Source organism: Colletes latitarsis, chromosome 12 (genome assembly GCF_051014445.1).
Source record: "Colletes latitarsis isolate SP2378_abdomen chromosome 12, iyColLati1, whole genome shotgun sequence".
Lineage (NCBI taxonomy): Eukaryota > Metazoa > Arthropoda > Insecta > Hymenoptera > Colletidae > Colletes > Colletes latitarsis.
Genome location: NC_135145.1, coordinates 25,005,287 through 25,025,069, shown reverse-complemented (window position 1 = coordinate 25,025,069; position 19,783 = coordinate 25,005,287). Strand labels below are relative to the sequence as shown.

At 36.6% G+C, this 19,783-nt stretch overlaps 2 protein-coding genes across 2 annotated transcripts in view; one reads left to right on the top strand and one right to left on the bottom strand.

The window, feature by feature from the left end:
• LOC143348962 (uncharacterized) overlaps positions 1-19,783 on the top strand; it is a 438,943-nt gene that overhangs the window by 287,728 nt on the left and 131,432 nt on the right. The window lies entirely within an intron of this gene.
• Positions 1-19,783, bottom strand: part of LOC143348952 (uncharacterized) — a 46,365-nt gene that overhangs the window by 1,717 nt on the left and 24,865 nt on the right. Inside the window, exons 3-6 of the mRNA XM_076779733.1 lie at positions 19,220-19,307; positions 14,142-14,314; positions 6,168-7,132; positions 923-3,613 (exon numbers count right to left, since the gene is read on the bottom strand). Of these exons, the coding sequence (XP_076635848.1) occupies positions 923-3,613; positions 6,168-7,132; positions 14,142-14,314; positions 19,220-19,307 (3,917 nt within the window). The remainder of the gene's footprint in view (positions 1-922; positions 3,614-6,167; positions 7,133-14,141; positions 14,315-19,219; positions 19,308-19,783) is intronic.

The window sequence follows — 19,783 nt, the reverse complement described above, 5'->3', positions numbered from 1 at the left end:
CCAATCTAGGAAATTTTTAGAGGGAATCCCCCAATCTAGGAAAAGGTTAAATCTAGGAAATTCCTAGAGGGAATACCCCAATCTAGGAAGTTTCTAGGGGGGATCCCCCAATCTAGGAAATTTTTAGAGGGAATCCCCCAATCTAGGAAAAGGTTAAATCTAGGAAATTCCTAGGAGGAATCCCCCAATCTAGGAAGTTCCTAGGGGGGATCCCCCAATCTAGGAAATTTTTAGAGGGAATCCCCCAATCTAGAAAAAGGTTAAATCTAGAAAATTCCTAGGAGGAATCCCCCAATCTAGGAAATTTCTAGGGAGGATCTCCCAATCTAGGAATTTTTAGAGGGAATCCCCCAATCTAGGAAATTTCTAGGGAGGATCTCCCAATCTAGGAATTTTTAGAGGGAATCCCCCAATCTAGGAAAAGGTTAAATCTAGGAAATTCCTAGAGGGAATCCCCCAATCTAGGAAATTTCTAGGGAGAATCCCCCAATCTAGGAAATTTCTAGGGGGAATCCCCCGAACTAGGGAAAGGTTGAATTAAGAAAATTCCTAGAGGAAATCCCCCAATCTAGTAAAAGGTTAAATCAAGAAACTTCCTAGGGAGAATCCCCCAATCTAGTAAAAGATTAAATCAAGAAACTTCCTAGGGAGAATCCCCCAATCTAGGAAATTTCTAGATTTAACCTTTCCTATCCCTTTCAACTTAAGAGGTTCACCAGTTGACAACCCAGTAAAAAGTCAACACAGCTTATTAACTCGACAAAAATATCTTTAAAAATCTTATTTACTAAGAATGTTTGATTTTTTAAATATGATTCTTGGATATCTGACTTAGAATGATCTTATTTTACGACCATGATGTTGAAGATCTTATTTTAAGAATGATTACTTGCGGAATAAAGGACAGTAAATAAATACTTACACCTTCGACTGTACAAACGCAGCTAGTGCAAGGTGTGGGGAAGCCAGATTCACCTAAAGCAACGTTTCTTCCACCAATTTGGCAGCCGTGCCTCGTCTCCCTCCAAGCAGAGAGGTCCAGCTGCGGCATAGAACTGCAAGGAACACGGGGGTTCAAGAAATTGCTGGGTAGATCGAACGCTGCTCTCTGCATTTCGTTGTGCTCGTCCATGTTGTCGCACATAATTTTCGACAAGGTTGCCTTCCTAATTTCCGCCAGCTGATGCTCGGTGAACCGGATGTTGGGGTCGTCGGTCTCGTACCAGAAACGATCGCATTTCCTCGCCTGTCTGAACTGTATAGCAATTATGCAAGCGAACGTGGGTCCCACGAGTCCTCCTTGAAGCGGTCTCTCGCACAGCCCGCCAGGGAACAAGTCTATATCGTCGACAGAGGAGTAAATCCGTTTCATACGCGCGATAACTTCCGGCGCCATCTCCCTGGACAGGTCCTCGAAGGTGGTGGCCCTCTTCAGGTTGCACAGGGCTCTGTAGTTGTTGTAGGAGGGTATCCCGTGGTCCCTGGCGCGATGGACGTTCAGCGCTATCAAGTCGATCCCGGAGTAGGGGATGCCTCGAATCTCGAAGAGATGATTGGTCACTTCTCCGGTGATGAACTGATCGAGCGATTCCATAGGAGTGGCGACCAATCCTCGGATCATCTCGTCGAGCATGGCTCGCTGGTAGAGCGCGTCAGGATCGAAGAACCCGTCGCGCAGCAAAATGGGTGGCTCGACGTTCTGGTAACTGCGGTCCATCCTCGGCAGATGCGGTCTGAGGAGCGAGTGGCCGATTCTGTACGCGGCTGTCGCGAACTCTGTGAGCACGCTGGGGTTGCAAGTGGGCGAGTACTCCTTGTAGTAGCCCTGAGGCAGGAGCTTCAAACCGTACAGAGTGACCGCGTTCCACCCAAGGATTCTGGGCAGAAACTCGTTGTAAGTGATGTGCTGCAGCAAGGCGCCAACTATACGGCGAGATTGCTGGAACAGTTTCTCCCCGTCCCAGTGGGGGTTCACCTGCCTCATGCCTTCGACGATCCTGTTGTGCTCGCGTATCCAGAAGGTGTGCATCACGGTCAGGGCTGGCTGCTCGGACGCGCGACCGTCTCCCCCGATGAAGCAGTACCCGGACTTGGCTTTGCACTCCGGGTGAGTCGGCGACTGCGGCAGCAGGTCTTTCGATCCACGGTGGGGGCTCTGAGTGATGTTCATGCGCCCGTTCAGGCCACGCAGGACGTTGCAGATGCAAGTGTTCTCTCCGTAGATGACCGAAGCGTCCAGGAAGCCTGTGTTCTGATTGATCTGCTCGCGCGGGCCCAAGTGCTGCTGCCCTGGCAGCGACCTCATCGAGGGGAAGCACATTCGCGCGCCAGAGGACACGTTCACCGTGGGGTAGTAGTGGTCGCCAGGCGGCACTGGGAAGGGGTTGCACTCGGGATGGACCGTTCGAGGCGAGTCGCAGGGACGACAACTCGGGATCGACTCCGCGAACCCTTTGTGGATCGGTGTCATCGTGAGATCGTGGTCCAAGAACTGGGCGAACTGCATCAGCATCAGCGAGTACCGGTTGCTCAGGTGAGAGATGTCCGGATGAATCACCGTGGACACTACTCTGGGGTTGGGTAAAGGTATTCCAGAGATCGACGTGATCCTTGGCTTCGACACTCCGTCCTCGTACACGGGCGGAAGCAGCCTGGCGAACGTCGTCAACGATTTACCGAGACTGGGATTTCGAAGATTGTTGCAGTGGCCAGAAAGGGTTCTGTAAGGGGTGGTGGGGTCGCAGGGGCTGTCGTCCGCCGAGCATTCGACTTCCTCGTGGTTCGTTGCTTTCTTCTGCGAGAGAAACCCGGATATGTCGACGTTCTGCAGTAAATCGGAGAAGTCATTGTTGGGGAAACCCAAGATATTGTCCGTAGTGTCGAAAACCTGACGTTTCCTGCGTTTCAGGCCATGCACGCCATTTAGGATCTCATTGGTGGCCAGTTCGTACATGATGGAGGAATTAGCTAACAACAGAGCGTCTCTGTTGGCCTTGGAGAAGCTGGCAGCCGTGCCTACTGGCGATTTAGGGTCTGCTATTTTCTGCTCCAGCCATGAATTGTACTCCAATTGCTTTCTTTCGATCAAATCCGCCTCTGCTTTCTTCACGGCCGCTGCCAGGAGGCTGGGATTCAGTTCAGGCACCAATTCCGGAACTACTGACTTGCTGGTGACTTTTTCTTTAATCACTGGTTCTGGTAGAGGCTCCTCCCTCCATGGAGTTAGGTCGAGAACGCTATGCTGATCGCAGCTGATCCTCGCGTTCAAGTACGGATCCTGTTGGATGAACGTTTTCGGCTGGATCCTGTCGATCTTCGTGTTGGTGCACAGGATACCAGCCAGGGAAACCTTCTTTATTTCACCCAGCTGCGTCGAGGTCAGCCCCGAAGGGGGTAGATCGTTTTCGTACCAGAATCGATCAGAGTTTCGAATCTTAATGAACTGTCTCTTCAGTAGACATTCGAACGTTGGACCCACTGCCGCCCCATTCGTTGGCACTTCCAAAATTCCACCCAGAAGAAGATCTACGTCTTCCACCCCAGAGTAAACCGATTCCAACAATCTCGCGTGAACCGGTCGCATGAAACGTTCCAAATCGCTGAACTTCCGAATCTGTGGAATTAAACAAAAACACATTTCATTTCGAATCGTTGCATTTAATTACTTTGTTTCTGAACTGATTTAGTCCAACTCTCAACATTATTTTACATATTATAGACTGGGTTCTACTATTGTTGAGACAATACATATACAAGGTGCTCCAATTTGTTGATGGAGGCTTTATTAAAAAGTTAATAACGTTTAAAGTTCTGGCAGTTTTGAATTTTTTTCTCGAAAATCAGTAAGATTTTGGGGGTATGTCTAATAACCAAAAATGATTGTAATTGACCCCCACAGCTAACAATATTTTTTTCAAAACGATTTGAAATTTTTTTTTTTCGTCGAAAAATTTCACACCTTCTCGAATTTTTTTCTCGAAAGTGGATAGGATTTTGGGGGTATGTCTATTCACCAAAAATGATTGTAATTGACCCCCACAGCTACTAGTATTTTTTTCAAAACGATTTGAAATATTTTAATTTCGTCGAAAAATTTCACAACTTCTCGAATTTTTTTCTAGAAAGTGGGTAGGATTTCGGGGGTATGTGTAATGACCAAAAATGATTGTAATTGACCCCCGCAGCTACTAGTATTTTTTTCAGAACGATTTGAAATTTTTTAATTTTGTCAAAAAATTTCACACCTTCTCGAATTTTTTTCTCGAAAATGCGTAGGATTTTGGGGATATGTCTATTCACCAAAAATGATTGTAAATGACCCCCACAGTTACTAGTATTTTTTTCAGAACGATTTGAAATATTTTAATTTCGTCGAAAAATTTCACACCTTCTCGAATTTTTTTCTCGAAAATGCGTAGGATTTTGGGGATATGTCTATTCACCAAAAATGATTGTAAATGACCCCCGCAGCTACTAGTATTTTTTTCAAAACGATTTGAAATATTTTAATTTCGTCGAAAAATTTCACACGTTCTCGAATTTTTTTCTCGAAAGTGGATAGGATTTTGGGGGTATGTCTATTCACCAAAAATGATTGTAATTGATCCCCGCAGCTACTAGTATTTTTTTCAGAACGATTTGAAATATTTTAATTTTATCGAAAAATTTCATACCTTCTCGAATTTTTTTCTCGAAAACGGGTAGGATTTCGGGGGTATGTCTATTCACCTAAAATAATTGTAATTGACCCCCACAGCTACTAGTATTTTTTTCAGAACGATTTGAAATTTTTTAATTTTGTCAAAAAATTTCACACCTTCTCGAATTTTTTACTAGAAAATGGATAGGATTTCGAGGGTATGTGTAATGACCAAAAATGATTGTAATTGACCCCCACAGCTACTAGTATTTTTTTCAGAACGATTTGAAATATTTTAATTTCGTCGAAAAATTTCACACCTTCTCGAATTTTTTTCTCGAAAGTGGATAGGATTTTGGGGGTATGTCTATTCACCAAAAATGATTGTAAATTACCTCCACAGCTACTAGTATTTTTTTCAGAACGATTTGAAATTTTTGTTTTTCGTCGAAAAATTTAGACACCTACCCCCTGTCGATTTTTCTTAAGAATTCGTTTTTTATTTTTAGTAATTTTATTTGACACCCTACAGAAAAGTTGTGTAATACTTTTTTATAGGTACTCACGAGCTCTACTTCTCCCCCAAATTTCAATGAAATATATTCACTATTGTAGGAGTTATGGTCGTTTGAAAATTGCACCACTTTTATGGGGATTTTCTCACTTTACGGTGTCAAGGAACAGTTTTTTCAATATTTTTACAATTTCTACGTATTCTGTTCTAAAATACGCGTTGTTTGCTTTTTTGAAAATGGAAATCCTTCAATCCGTTCAGAAGTTATGACATTTTGAAGATTCACATTAAATTTTGGGCAAACATTTCTAGCCATAAATTACATTTTTGATTATTTGATGCAGTTATTATTACTTTAATAATGTCTTTACATAGTGTAACTTTTATGCAAATAAAAAAATAATCTATGAACATTCCAGGCGTCGCGCGGGGAAAGTCCCATTCGCATAAGTCTGATAGATGGCGACTGCATTCCTCAACAACCACGATGAAAACTATTCTATCGGTTCCTACATCGTTCACTCTGAATATTCCTTTACAAATATTGTCCTAATTTTGCATACTCTATGAAAACTAATTATCCTACTAATATAATCGCGATGCAAATGGAATGCAAATGCGAGAGATACGTGCGTGACCGGATGGCTAAGTGTCAACGACAAACTTTTCAGAGTGAAAAAGATCGAGTGATTAGATTAAAGTAGAATGAATGTATGTGGAATTTAGGGCGCTTGGTGGTACATACGTGACACGAGTGGCTATGAGAATCTTTGTCGCGAGAAGATAAGTCGAGAACAAAGTTGCCAAGATACTTTCTCTACAAGATAGACTTTAAAGTCACAATCAAAACCTTCAATAATCATTCAATCAATTCCTCAGTTTAAAAATTTGCATTTAGAAAGTATTATAATAGCTCAAACTCCACATATCGCATCCCAGTACACTCTTTACTCACCAAAGATAAATGAACAATTAAAATATTAAAACAAAAGACCACAAATAGTCCCTTATTACCGTAATATTATGTCCAGAGCAATCCTCGACGAATTTGACGTAGCCAGGTATCCCATGATCGCGTCCCACGTGAACGAAATGAGCGTTCGCGTCCAACTGAGGCTCGTAACCGGAGTGGCTGAGGTCGAGGCGCACGTGATTGGCCGAGGCGATCACGTGGTCCTCCAGACTGGCGGCATCGTTGATCCCGTGTCTGCGGAGGGACGTCAGAGCGCGGAGGGCCGTCAACGCGACAGCATCGTAGGTGCCTCCGACGTTCGACGAGGAGTACCCGTTGTAGAAGCCGCTAGCAACTGGCATGAGTTCGGAATCCGTTCGAGCGCTTTCCCCAAGAATACTCGGGACGTACTCGTTCAGAGTGACATGTTGGATTTGAGCTACGACCAGTCGACGAGCCTCGAGGAACAGTTTGTTCTCGTCCCAATGCACGTTCGCCTCCGCCAGCTTCCCGGCGACGCGGTTATGCTCGTTCAAGAAGGCAGCGTATATCGTCCCGAGGGCCCTGTCGTCGGTGCTGTTGCAAATGTCGCACGCGGACACGTCCACCTTCCCTTGGCTGTACGTTCGAAGCTGGTGCAGCTGCTCGTCGGTGATCCCGTAAATGTGGGAACCGTCCAAGTACGCGGACGCGCCGTTCATCTGCTCCCTGGTCTCGAAGTTGCAGTTGTGCGCCGTCAAACTGGGCACCGACCGCCAGTATTTCCTGCACCCCCCCTCTTCGTCACGAATCTCGTAACACTCGGGGTGTTTCGCTTTTCCTGAGCAGCACGACAGCTCAGGACGATCCGTCGGATGGATCGTGGCGGCGATGTCGTTGAGAATCAGCTCTGACCAGAGACCGGAGAAGCTCGTCAAACCCTCGTGCGCCTCTGGTACGGGTTCCAGTCGCTCCATTACCATCGATACCACTTTCGTTGGCGTTGGTAGCACGTGGTTCCTCACCGACTGCCGAGGTGTCGCGATACCTGATGATTAAACAGTCTTTTTTCACTCGTATACGAATATTTCTGTTATTTCTTAGGGGTGGAACAGTTAATACGAGAATGTTTAAGCACTGCATGTATACCCATTCCTACCATGATGTACTTTTAATTTTATTGGTAAGACGTTCTTTTCTTTTTTAATATTCGTGAGATAGAAGATAAACCACCCTTGAGAACGAATTTTGTTCCAAGTCGATACGGTAGTTAGTTATAGAGAAAAGAATTATTTAAGAAAAAGTGCTAGTAATAACGCAAACATCCTGTATTTAAGTTAATTTTCAATTAAATAAACAATCTATAATAAAGTTTTATCCCCCGTCAATCGTAAGATCAATAGGAATTTGTTAAACTTCTTTAAACATATAACGTCAAAATAAATGTCAAAATAAATATGGAAGACAGCATAAATTATAGTTGGTGATAAGGTCATCAGATAGGGGATGAAAAACCCTTTAAAATGAGCGCTTGTGAGCGTCGATAGCTTCATTAGTTCCGGAGATATGGCGGTTTTAATTTCAACTCGCTGCGGTGGCTAGTTTCGGAGATACGGTTTGTTTACATTTTGGTTGCGCTCGCGCGAGTTCATTCATCCCCCGCGCGCGTAGATAGTAAATAGTGCGTAGTAGATTCTTGGAAATACTACGCCGGCACTAGGTCACGCGAGTCACGTACGCGGGGTAGGTCAGCACTACGAGTGCGACAAGGAGGTCCGACGCGTTAGACGAAGACAGCGATAGTCGAATTAAGAAAAATTACCTTTTACATAAATTGCGATATCTCGAAAACGGAAAGTCGGATCGACAAAAACCAAAAGCCATTTCAAAGGGGAGGCTTTGCCGCTTCTAACAAAGGTTCAATAATTAATAAAACACTAATTGTTTAGGAACTGCACGCGCCCAAAGTTTAACTATTTTTAATACGCATTGATAGCGAGAGACGGCGGAATTTGAAAAATTACTTTTTATATAAATTGCGATATCTCGAAAACGGAAAGTCGGATCGACGAAAACCAAAAGCCATTTTAAAGGGGAGGCTTTGCCGCTTCTAACAATGCCTTAATAATTAATAAAACATTAATAGTTTAGGAACTGCACGCGCCCAAAGTTTAACTATTTTTAATACGCATCGATAGCGAGAGACAGCGGAATTTGAAAAATTATCTTTTACATAAATTACTATATCTCCGAAACGGAAAGTCCGATCGACGAAAACCAAAAGCCATTTTAAAGGGGAAGATTCACCGCTTCTAACAATACCTCAATAATGGCAAAAACACTAATAGTTTCGGAACTGCACGCGCCTAAAGTTTAACTATTTTTAATACGCATTAATAGCGAGAGACGGCGGAATTTGAAAAATTACCTTTTACATAAATTACTATATCTCCGAAACGGAAAGTCCGATCGACGAAAACCAAAAGCCATTTTAAAGGGGAAGATTCACCGCTTCTAACAATACCTCAATAATGGCAAAAACACTAATAGTTTCGGAACTGCACGCGCCTAAAGTTTAACTATTTTTAATACGCATTAATAGCGAGAGAGGGCGGAATTTGAAAAATTACTTTTTACATAAATTACTATATCTCCGAAACGGAAAGTCGGATCGACAAAAACCAAACCCCATTTGAAAGGGGAGGCTTTGCCGCTTCTAACAATCCCCCAATAATTAATAAAATATTAATAGTTTCGGAATTAAACGCACCTAAAGTTTAACTATTTTTAATACGCGTTGTTAGACTGTTCCAAGGCAGTGGAAACTATTTACATCTATAATTTGGATTTATGTTTTACAAGTATTTGAATTTTTTAACAAGGAACATTCGATTTTCCTTGAAATTACCCAATTTTTAACATATAAAAAATATCATCTAATATCATATTTTTGACAAACTAAAGGGTCCAACTGGAAACTGATTTAGAAACACATATCCAAGTATTGCAAAATTTTTTATCTCAATAATAATTATTTCAATATAAATTATCTCAAAAACTGTGTTTTATATTAATGTATAATTTCTTTACGTGAAAGTAGCCAAACTCTGGGAGTTTATTTCACAAATTCGAGAACGAAAGAGTCTCTTTTTTGGAAACACTTGTTTTTCAAGTTACAAATACTTTCAGTTGCAGTCTTTTACGAGAATGCTTAGAAAGTGCATAAAGGTTTGATCTTAGAACGGACATTGCTCCTCCTTTCACTTTATACAATGTCAAGCTGCCTTATCCGATTGCTACAAGGACTATCATTTTTTACTGGTAACGAAAAGAGAATGATAACAGTACTTCTATCTGCAATTTCTCCGATCATTCTTGGAATTATAACCTTGCCTGTGTAACATTTAAATTCACTCGAATAAGTTGCAATAAAGAAAGCTTTGACGTCTTTGTACTATCTCTCGAGCTTACAATTTTATTTACAAAATATTCGACACCGAGTATGTTAATTTTTAAATTTTCTGGATATGTTCCTCAATTTGAAATTTCAAGTTACAGATATTTATTTCAGATAAATCGCAATTTCTGTCAAAATTAAATGTCGATCGAGCAAATTAATCGATTTTTAATAATGAAAGAATAGTTGGTTTTTGGAAAAATTGTACGATTTAAATTTGATATTCTTGATTTGTTTTCCGTTACTAAAGATTTGAATAACCTTTGTGTTTTTTAATGAAAGTGTAATTCTAGTATTTTAACCACAGCGTTCGATCGTAAAAGGAACGATTTCTAATAAGCGTTCTTTAGTTTCAATGTCAAACATAATCGAGAGATGAATAGTCAGTACTCGGTACACCGTTGATCTAGAAAGTTAAGATGAATTTCGCTATCTCCAACAAGAACTAGAATGAGGTGTTCCAGCAATCGAAATAATCACGTTTAAAGTAGAAAGTCGTTTTACGCTATTTTACGATATGGCGACAAGGAATTTTAACCTTTGATGTTTCGCGACTGACACTAACTAAGCAAATACACGTAGCAATGAAATTTTAACGCACTTTAAGAAGCAAACATCCTGATAATTCGTACCGACTATGAAAACGTTGAGAGATATACTTAATAAAAATTGAACCTTTTGCTAATTGTACTTGAAATTATCGAACACTCTGCTGTCATTAATTTTTAATGTTAACGAATACTTTCTTTCCTTTAAACTGTGGAATTGTTTTTAGAAATCTAGCTAATACTTTTCATTTGAAATACGCTCATAGTAAAAGATCATTTCAGGTCGAAGAATCCACGTTTTCGTGAAAATAACGATCGAAGATGCGCTGGGAAGGATTTACGATCTCTGTCGTTTACATTTACGGTGATATTTAAATAACGATCATGTATCGACTTAATTAGGGACAAGGACGGGACTTGTTAAAATAGTTTCCAACCTAATCGGCAAATATTTTTGTACGATTCGAGAGGATAGCATCGCATAACCGCGTGAGCATAAATCTTCTGCCTGGGTGTACCTGTCGTCGAATCGAAAGATGATCGTCGTGTAGGAAGGCAAAGCCGCGGCTCATTGTCAGCCTACTTGGACGGCGAGATTCATCAAATACGGATAGCCGTGCGTAACCATGACACAGAATTTTGACACACATTGCACAGTTCCAGGCTGGACCCCCTTCGTAGCCCTCATTAACATCTATGAGTCATTTCACGTGGAAATCAGTGGCTCCAAAGTTTCGCGAGAAGTAGGCTTTAATCTTTAAAATATACAAAATGCAATTATTCTATTTTCTACGCAAAGTATAGGATTTAACGAAATGCACAAATGATATAATTATATAAACGCATTTGATTAATATTCTGGCTTTCACAACCACTCGTTTCGTTCTTTGTTCTCCTACCCTCTATTGATATTTCTTAAAAATTAGTTTTTCAGTTTTAGTAATTTTGTTCGACGACCTAGAGAAAAGTTGTTTAATACTTTTTTGTAGGTGCTCATGAGCTCTATTTTAGAAAAAAGTTTCATTGAAATATATTCACTATTATAGGAGTTATGGCTGTTTGAAAATTGGACCACTTTTACTGGGTTTTTTTCAGTTTACGGGGTCAAGGAATAACTTTTTTAATATTATTAGAATTTCTACAGATTCTTCACTAAAATACGCGTTGTTTGCTTTTTTGAAAATGGAAATCCTTCAATCCGTTCAGAAGTTATGACATATTAAAGATTCGCATGAAAATTCGAGCAAATATTTTTGGCCAGAAATTATATTTTCGATTAGGAATTTTTTTCTCGAAAGTGCGTAGAATTTCGAGGGTATGTATAATGACCAAAAATGCTTGTAATTGACCCCTGCAACTAAATATAATTTTTTTAGTATGATTTGAAATTTTTTAATTTCGTCCAAAAATTTCACACCTTTTTGAATTTTTTTCTGGAAAGTGGGTAGGATATTGGGGGTAGGTCTAATGACCAAAAATGCTTGTAATAGACCCCTGTAACTAATTATAATTTTTTTAGAACGATTTGAAACTTTTCAATTTCGTTGAAAAATTTCAGCACCTACCCCCTGTCGATTTTTCTTAAAAATTCGTTTTTTATTTTTAATACATTTGGTTAGCATGGTACAGTAAAGTTGTTTAATACTTTTTTGTAGGTACCCATGAGCTCTACTTATCCCCAAAATTTCATTGAAATATATTCACTATTGCAGGAGTTATGGCTGTTTGAAAATTGGACCATTTTTACTGGGTTTTTTTTCAGTTTACGGGGTCAAGGAATAACTTTATTAATATTTTTAGAATTTCTACATATTCTACACTAAAATACGCGTTGTTTGCTTTTTTGGAAATGGAAATCCTTCAATCCGTTCAGAAGTTATGACATTTTAAAGATTTTCGGGCAACATTTCTAGCCATAAATTACATTTTCGATTAGGAATTTTTTTCTCGAAAGTGCTTAGGATTTCGGGGGTAGGTATATTGACCAAAAATGATTGTAATTGAACTCTGCAGCTAACAGTATTTTTTCCTGAACGATTTGAAATTTTTTAATTTTGTCGAAAAATTTGAGCACCTTCTCGAATTTTTTTCTAGAAAGTGGGTAGGATTTCGGGGGTAGGTCTAATGACCAAAAATGCTTGTAATAGACCCCTGTAACTAATTATAATTTTTTTAGAACGATTTGAAACTTTTCAATTTCGTTGAAAAATTTCAGCACCTGCCCCCTGTCGATTTTTCTTAAAAATTCGTTTTTTATTTTTAATACATTTGGTTAGCACGGTACAGTAAAGTTGTTTAATACTTTTTTGTAGATACCCACGAGCTCTACTTCTCCCCAAAATTTCAATGAAAAATATTCACTATTGCAGGAGTTATGGCTGTTGAGCATCTTCTTCAATTTTTTTCTCAAAAGTGCGTAGGATTTCGAGGGTAGGTATATTGACCAAAAATGATTGCAATTAACCCCCACAGCCAATACTATTTTTTCCAGAACGATTTGAAATTTTTTAATTTTATCGAAAAATTTGAGCATCTTCTTAAATTTTTTTCTCAAAAGTGCGTAGGATTTCGAGGGTAGGTATATTGACCAAAAATGATTGCAATTGAACCCTGCAGTCAAAAATATTTTTTTTAGAACGATTTGAAATTTTTTAATTTTGTCGAAAAATATGAGCACCTTCTTAAATTTTTTTCTCAAAAGTGCGTAGGATTTCGAGGGTAACTATGTTGACCAAAAATGATTGCAATTGAACCCTGCAGTCAAAAATATTTTTTCCAGAACGATTTGAAATTTTTTAATTTTGTCGAAAAATTTGAGCACCTTCTCGAATTTTTTTCTAGGAAATGAGTAAGATTTCGTGGGTAACTATATTGACCAAAAATGATTGCAATTGAACCCTGCAGCCAAAAATATTTTTTCCAGAACGATTTGAAATTTTTTAATTTCTTCAAAAATACACCTATCCTAGTTTTGTTAATGTCCCCAGAAACTAGCTCATAATAAAGACAATAACTATGGGAATAGGGCAAAATGTTTAGCGTTAAGAACGCGTAAGAACCGAGGAAGAGGACGGAATCGCAGGTGGGGTACTCGTTTATTATTCGCGCGAACAGTGGCGCAATCGATGTTCACGGAGGGACTCTCTATTTCGTCGGGTTGGCGCGCCTTCTAGCATGCTAATCTGCCGTTTCTAATCCTCCCGGGCATGCCAACGCTCGTCGAAATGGATCTGAGCTCGCGTGGCTAGCTCGTTCCGATTTTCACTTTCCATTCTCGATATGGGAACCGCGTACCAGGCGAATTTAATTTCCAAATTCATTTTCTGAAAATCTCCCAGTTTCACTTCCTCAGAACAGTTCCAATAGGCAAGTAATTGGAAATTCTGAGAATATAAGCTCGAGTGGATAACGAGAAAACGTGTCCTCACGAACCTTGAAGTTCTACACGTAAGGTAAATGTCCCAATTATCGTCACATATTGCGCCAATCGGAACTTTGTAGTTAAACCATGGTTTAGGATTGCATCACAGTTGCATCGACGCGTCATTTAATAAATTTCAACGAGCTCGAATGCAGGGAAACATCCATTTCTGTGTTCGATAAAAAACACATGAAAAAATCGATAATTAAAAAGCGTTAATACCAGTATTAATCAAGAATCTTTCACGTTTTTTTCATTTCAAACAGAATGTAAAATATCATTGAAACATGTAGAAATAAATCTAGTAAATTTTACTGCAAAAGGTGCTATAGTTTATCTGCAAAAAATTCCCCAAAGAAAGTTTAAAAAACTGTAAACTAAACATTAGAATTAGAAAATAGTGCTCCATATTAGCAAAATAATTCACATATTTTAACAATAAAACAGATGGAATAATTTTCAAATTATTATAATGCATCTCTAATAATTTTATTTGAATGAAATTTGAGTGCTCAGTTCTTCGAACAAAATGTCCAACTTTTCGTTTGATTTGTGTTGCATATAACGATGATTTTCAAGTTGAAACGCTTGAATTTGAAGGTTCGTAAGGGAATAACAAATGTATATTTACCGTCTGCGTAAGCTGGGGGCAACAATTTCAAGAAGGGCACGCCGCGTGAACCCCAAACAGGATGCCTGACGTTGTTGCATGTACCGGAAGGCGTTCTATACTTGCTCGGTGGACATGGTCTTTGCGGCTTAACTCTACAGGGAGCATCTTTGGCTTCTGTCCTTTCTTGAAACCTGAAAGACAAAGAAAAACTGGTGAAAACTTTCCTTTAATTTCCTCATTTACTCTCACAATACAAATGGAAAATTATTCATATCAAATGGGACAACTTTCTGCTCTTGGAACCTTAGAAAAATTTTATTTCCTGAAAGTCTGAAAATATTTGGAATTATTGTGCACTGTTTTAATACGATTATTAATTTACAGTAAAGTTTAATACGAAACAGAAGAAATTATAATTTATACTCTCAAACCTTAGAAAAATTTTATTTCCTAAAAGTCTGAAAATATTTGGAATTATTGTGCACTGTTTTAATACGATTATTAATTTACAGTAAAGTTTAATACGAAACAGAAGAAATTATAATTTATACTCTTAAACCTTAGAAAAATTTTATTTCCTGAAAGTTTTCGAAAATATTTAGAATTATTGTGCACTGTTTTAATACGATTATTAATTTACAGTAAAGTTTAATACGAAACAGAAGAAATTATAATTTATACTCTCAAACCTTAGAACAATTTTATTTCCTGAAAGTCTGAAAATATTTGGAATTATTGTGCACTGTTTTAATACGATTATTAATTTACAGTAAAATTTAATACGAAACAGAAGAAATTATAATTTATACTCTTAAACCTTAGAAAAATTTTATTTCCTAAAAGTCTGAAAATATTTGGAATTATTGTGCACTGTTTTAATACGATTATTAATTTACAGTAAAGTTTAATACGAAACAGAAGAAATTATAATTTATATTCTTAAACCTTAGAAAAATTTTATTTCCTGAAAGTCTTCGAAAATATTTAGAATTATTGTGCACTGTTTTAATACGATTATTAATTTACAGTAAAGTTTAATACGAAACAGAAGAAATTATAATTTATACTCTTAAACCTTAGAAAAATTTTATTTCCTGAAAGTCAGAATATTTAGAATTATTGTGCACTGTTTTAATACGATTATTAATTTACAGTAAAGTTTAATACGAAACAGAAGAAATTATAATTTATACTCTCAAACCTTAGAAAAATTTTATTTCCTGAAAGTCTGAAAATATTTAGAATTATTTTGCACTGTTTTAATACGATTATTAATTTACAGTAAAGTTTAATACGAAACAGAAGAAATTATAATTTATATTCTTAAACCTTAGAAAAATTTTATTTCCTGAAAGTCTTCGAAAATATTTGGAATTATTGTGCACTGTTTTAATACGATTATTAATTTACAGTAAAGTTTAATACGAAACAGAAGAAATTATAATTTATATTCTTAAACCTCAGAAAAATTTTATTTCCTGAAAGTCTGAAAATATTTAGAATTATTTTGTACTGTTTTAATACGATTATTAATTTACAGTAAAGTTTAATACGAAACAGAAGAAATTATAATTTATACTCTCAAACCTTAGAAAAATTTTATTTCCTGAAAGTCTGAAAATATTTGGAATTATTATGCACTGTTTTAATACGATTATTAATTTACAGTAAAGTTTAATACGAAACAGAAGAAATTATAATTTATATTCTTAAACCTTAGAAAAATTTTATTTCCTGAAAGTCTGAAAATATTTGGAATTATTGTGCACTGTTTTAATACGATTATTAATTTACAGTAAAGTTTAATACGAAACAGAAGAAATTATAATTTATATTCTTAAATCTTAGAAAAATTTTATTTCCTGAAAGTCTGAAAATATTTAGAATTATTTTGCACTGTTTTAATACGATTATTAATTTACAGTAAAGTTTAATACGAAACAGAAGAAATTATAATTTATACTCTTAAACAGAAATTTTTTAGAAAATTTGTAGAAAGATTTAAAAAAAAAGTGCAGTAATTTTGAGAATGCAACGATTACTGTGAAACTAATTTCTCGATGCATTAAAGAATTGAAATGTTGACGGAATGCATGAATCAACGTCGCGTTAGGTAGGTTTTGCACAGTATAATCAATCACACATAATGCGTGAATTGCTCGAGCCGAGTATACAATTATTGTAACATTCATAATTATTCTGACTTTCTATCAAGTAAAAAACGCTGACAACCTCTCGAGTCAAACGATTCAGGGAAAAAATTAACGCAATGAAAAATGGTGTTCGTAGTTTATAATGCATCGACAACGAGGAAGTATATAAGTCATGCGTGAGTTATGTGAGTCTTGTAAAATCTATGACAATAAGGACTTGTCGACAATGCATGTACACGCCGATAAATCAAATCGTATTCGCACAGTAAGAGATTGCGTGTTTTGTATGTGTAAATTGCTCCGCGGGAACAATATCTGAGGCTGTATCAGACACTGGAAGTAGTATCAATTAGAGAAACTACGAGCCTTTACCAACCAACACTAACGACTCTTCTCTCCTACTCTATCATTTTAAATTTATAGTAAAAGTATATTTTCTATACAGGGTGTTCAGCTACACCTGGGAAAAATTTTAATGTGGGATTTTAGAGGTCGAAATAAAACGAAAATTAAGAATATCAATTTCTTGACTGAATAATTAAATTAAAAAATTTCTAATCGTTCTGGAAAAATTATTTTTGGTTGCAGGGGCTAATTGTAAGCATTTTTGGTGAATAGACATATCTTTGAAATCCTACCCACTTTTGAGAAAAAAAATCGGGTGGGTGTTGAAATTTTTTGGAAAAAAAATTTTTTAAATCGTTTTAAAAAAATTATCTTCGGTTGCAAGAGTCGATTGCGATCACTTTTGGTGAATAGATATACCCTCGAAATCCTAAGCACTTTCGAGAAAAAAATTCCTAATCGGAAGTGTAATTTATGGCTAGAAATGTTGCCCGAAAATGTTTAAAATATCATAACTTTTGAACGGATTGAAGGATTTTAATGTTTAAAAAAGCAAACAACGCGTATTTTAGTGAAGAATATGTAGAAATTGCAAAAATATTCAAAAAGTTGATTCTTCAGTCCGTAAAATGAGAAAAACTCCATAAAAATGGTCCAATTTTCAAACGACCATAACTTTTACAATAGTGAATATATTTCATTGAAATTTTGGGGAGAAGTAGAGCTCATGGGTACCTACAAAAAAGTATTACACAACTTTCCTGTACGGTGTCAAATAAAATTACTAGAAATTAAAATCGAATTTTTAAGAAAAATCGACAGGGGGTAATGCCTAAATTTTTCGTCAAAAAAAAAGTTTGTGAATCGTTCTGAAAAAAATATTATCAGTTGCGGGGGTCAATTATAGTCATTTTTGGTCATTAGACATACCCTCGAAATCCTACGTATTTTCGAGAAAAAAAATTCCTAATCGGAAGTGTAATTTATGGCCAGGAATGTTGCCATGCGAATCTTTAAAATGTCATAACTTCTGAACGGATTGAGGGATTTCCATTTTCAAAAAAGCAAACAACGCGTATTTTAGTGAAGAATATGTAGAAATTCTAAAAATATGGGAAAAGTAGCTCCTTGAACCCGTAAAATGATTAAAAACCCAATAAAAGTGGTCCAATTTTCAAACGACCATAACTCCTACAATAGTGAATATATTTCATTGAAATTTTGGGGAGAAGTAGAGCTCATGGGTACCTACAAAAAAGTATTAAACAACTTTACTGTACCGTGCTAACCAAATGTATTAAAAATAAAAAACGAATTTTTAAGAAAAATCGACACGGGGTAGGTGCCTAAATTTTTCGACGAAAAAAAAAAATTTCAAATCGTTTTAAAAAAAATATTATCAGTTGCGGGGGTCAATTATAGTCATTTTTGGTCATTAGACATACCCCCGAATTCCTACTCACTTTCGAGAAAAAAATTCGTGAACGTTGACAAATTTTATTAATAACTTTCTAACGAAGTTTCAATCAATATTGAGTATTAATTATTCTTTAACTTTTACTAAAAATGATATTTGAGATCGTCGACAGTTTGTAGTTTATTGGAACGAACAAGAGATTCAAGATGGCCTCGCAAGAAAAAGTTTAATGGCGTCGAGGCGCATGAAATCCACGCAATTCGCGCCAAGAGATGAATTTGTCGAACGGTAAAATAATATTATAGTCATTTTTTGCTATTTAAATAAATCATTGTTTTTACTCACTTGGAGTGAAAATAGAAATACATAAGAAAAAATGATTATTGTATTTTTAATTATCTTCTGTTCTGTTTATTAAATATATAATACGATTGTTCATTATTAAAACAGAAATATTCTATCTATTATGTTTGTATTGTTATTACTGAACGAGAAAAAAACAGACACTGATTTTGTAAACGTGAATATTATGGAAAAAAATGTAATTGAAAAGAACAATTATAATTATTGTTACAGTCCTAATTAACTCAATTATCTACTCACACAGATGTTTCAGTATTTTCATCCTTACTGATTGAAAATAATAATTCCTTTCAACGTAATATTATTTTCTAAATAAATAAACTAGAAATCTAAGAATAGAATTTATTTTAAATGTTTTACGAATAATTAAAAACTATTTTATGTCAAAATGTAACAAAAGAGGTTGAAAACTATAAATTGTTCGTGTTACGAGAGCTGTTATGAGATGAACTCGATCGAAAAGCGAAGCAAATGCAGCAAATTACTTCCTGAGATTATAAAAGAGTTTAAAGGAAAAATGGCGTAAGATAAATCAAGTTACAATAAGGAAATAGGCTTTTTAAATTACGTCCATTTGTTTTCAAGAATCGCGACGGTTACGTGGACGATTCAGAGATTTAACTATTAAGTAAATAATTTTTCTTTTAGAAAGAAACGTGTGATTCATTCATTCTATAAAAATGAACAATTTTTGCAAGAAATTACCTGGATAACACAGGACACATTTAAAGGATATAAAAATAGATTATTCCGTCGTGTAGAAAATAATTAACGAAAAAATTATACTGAAATTTTTATTATAATTTAAATGAACTTACCTGGCTCTCGTTTGGTACGTAAACCTTTCAGCTTCGAATCCTGCTTGTGCTCTCGCCTGCAAATTATTATCTATCCCGTAGAGGTAATCTGCAAATGAAATACAATAATTTAATCGATTTATATTCGTATCTCGAATATTATTGTCAATTTAAAAGGTAATTGTGTTCCGAAAAGGTACCAAGGAGATGCTAACTGAATGAATAGAGCTGGGTGATTACGTTAATGAGCTCCTTAACATTAACGAGAAAATTCTCTCTGATTGTGAGTCGATTTTGTGACGTAACTATGCCAACGCCACAACCAGCAACAGCCATGCCGATTTTTGTGGCGGCGTGAGAGAAATCTCACTATTGTTTTCACTAGATTTTCTTAAATTCGTAATACCGACAGTCACGTCTTGTCGATTGCATAACTATTAAACAACGCAGCATTCGAAATTTTGGCAACGGTAATTTCAATTTCATTCAATCGCGAATCGAACTTTCGAAAGAATTCCTTGAACTTAATTACATTTCAGTAATACCAAAATATGCAAATATTTTCGAGATTTCTCGTGGGAATAT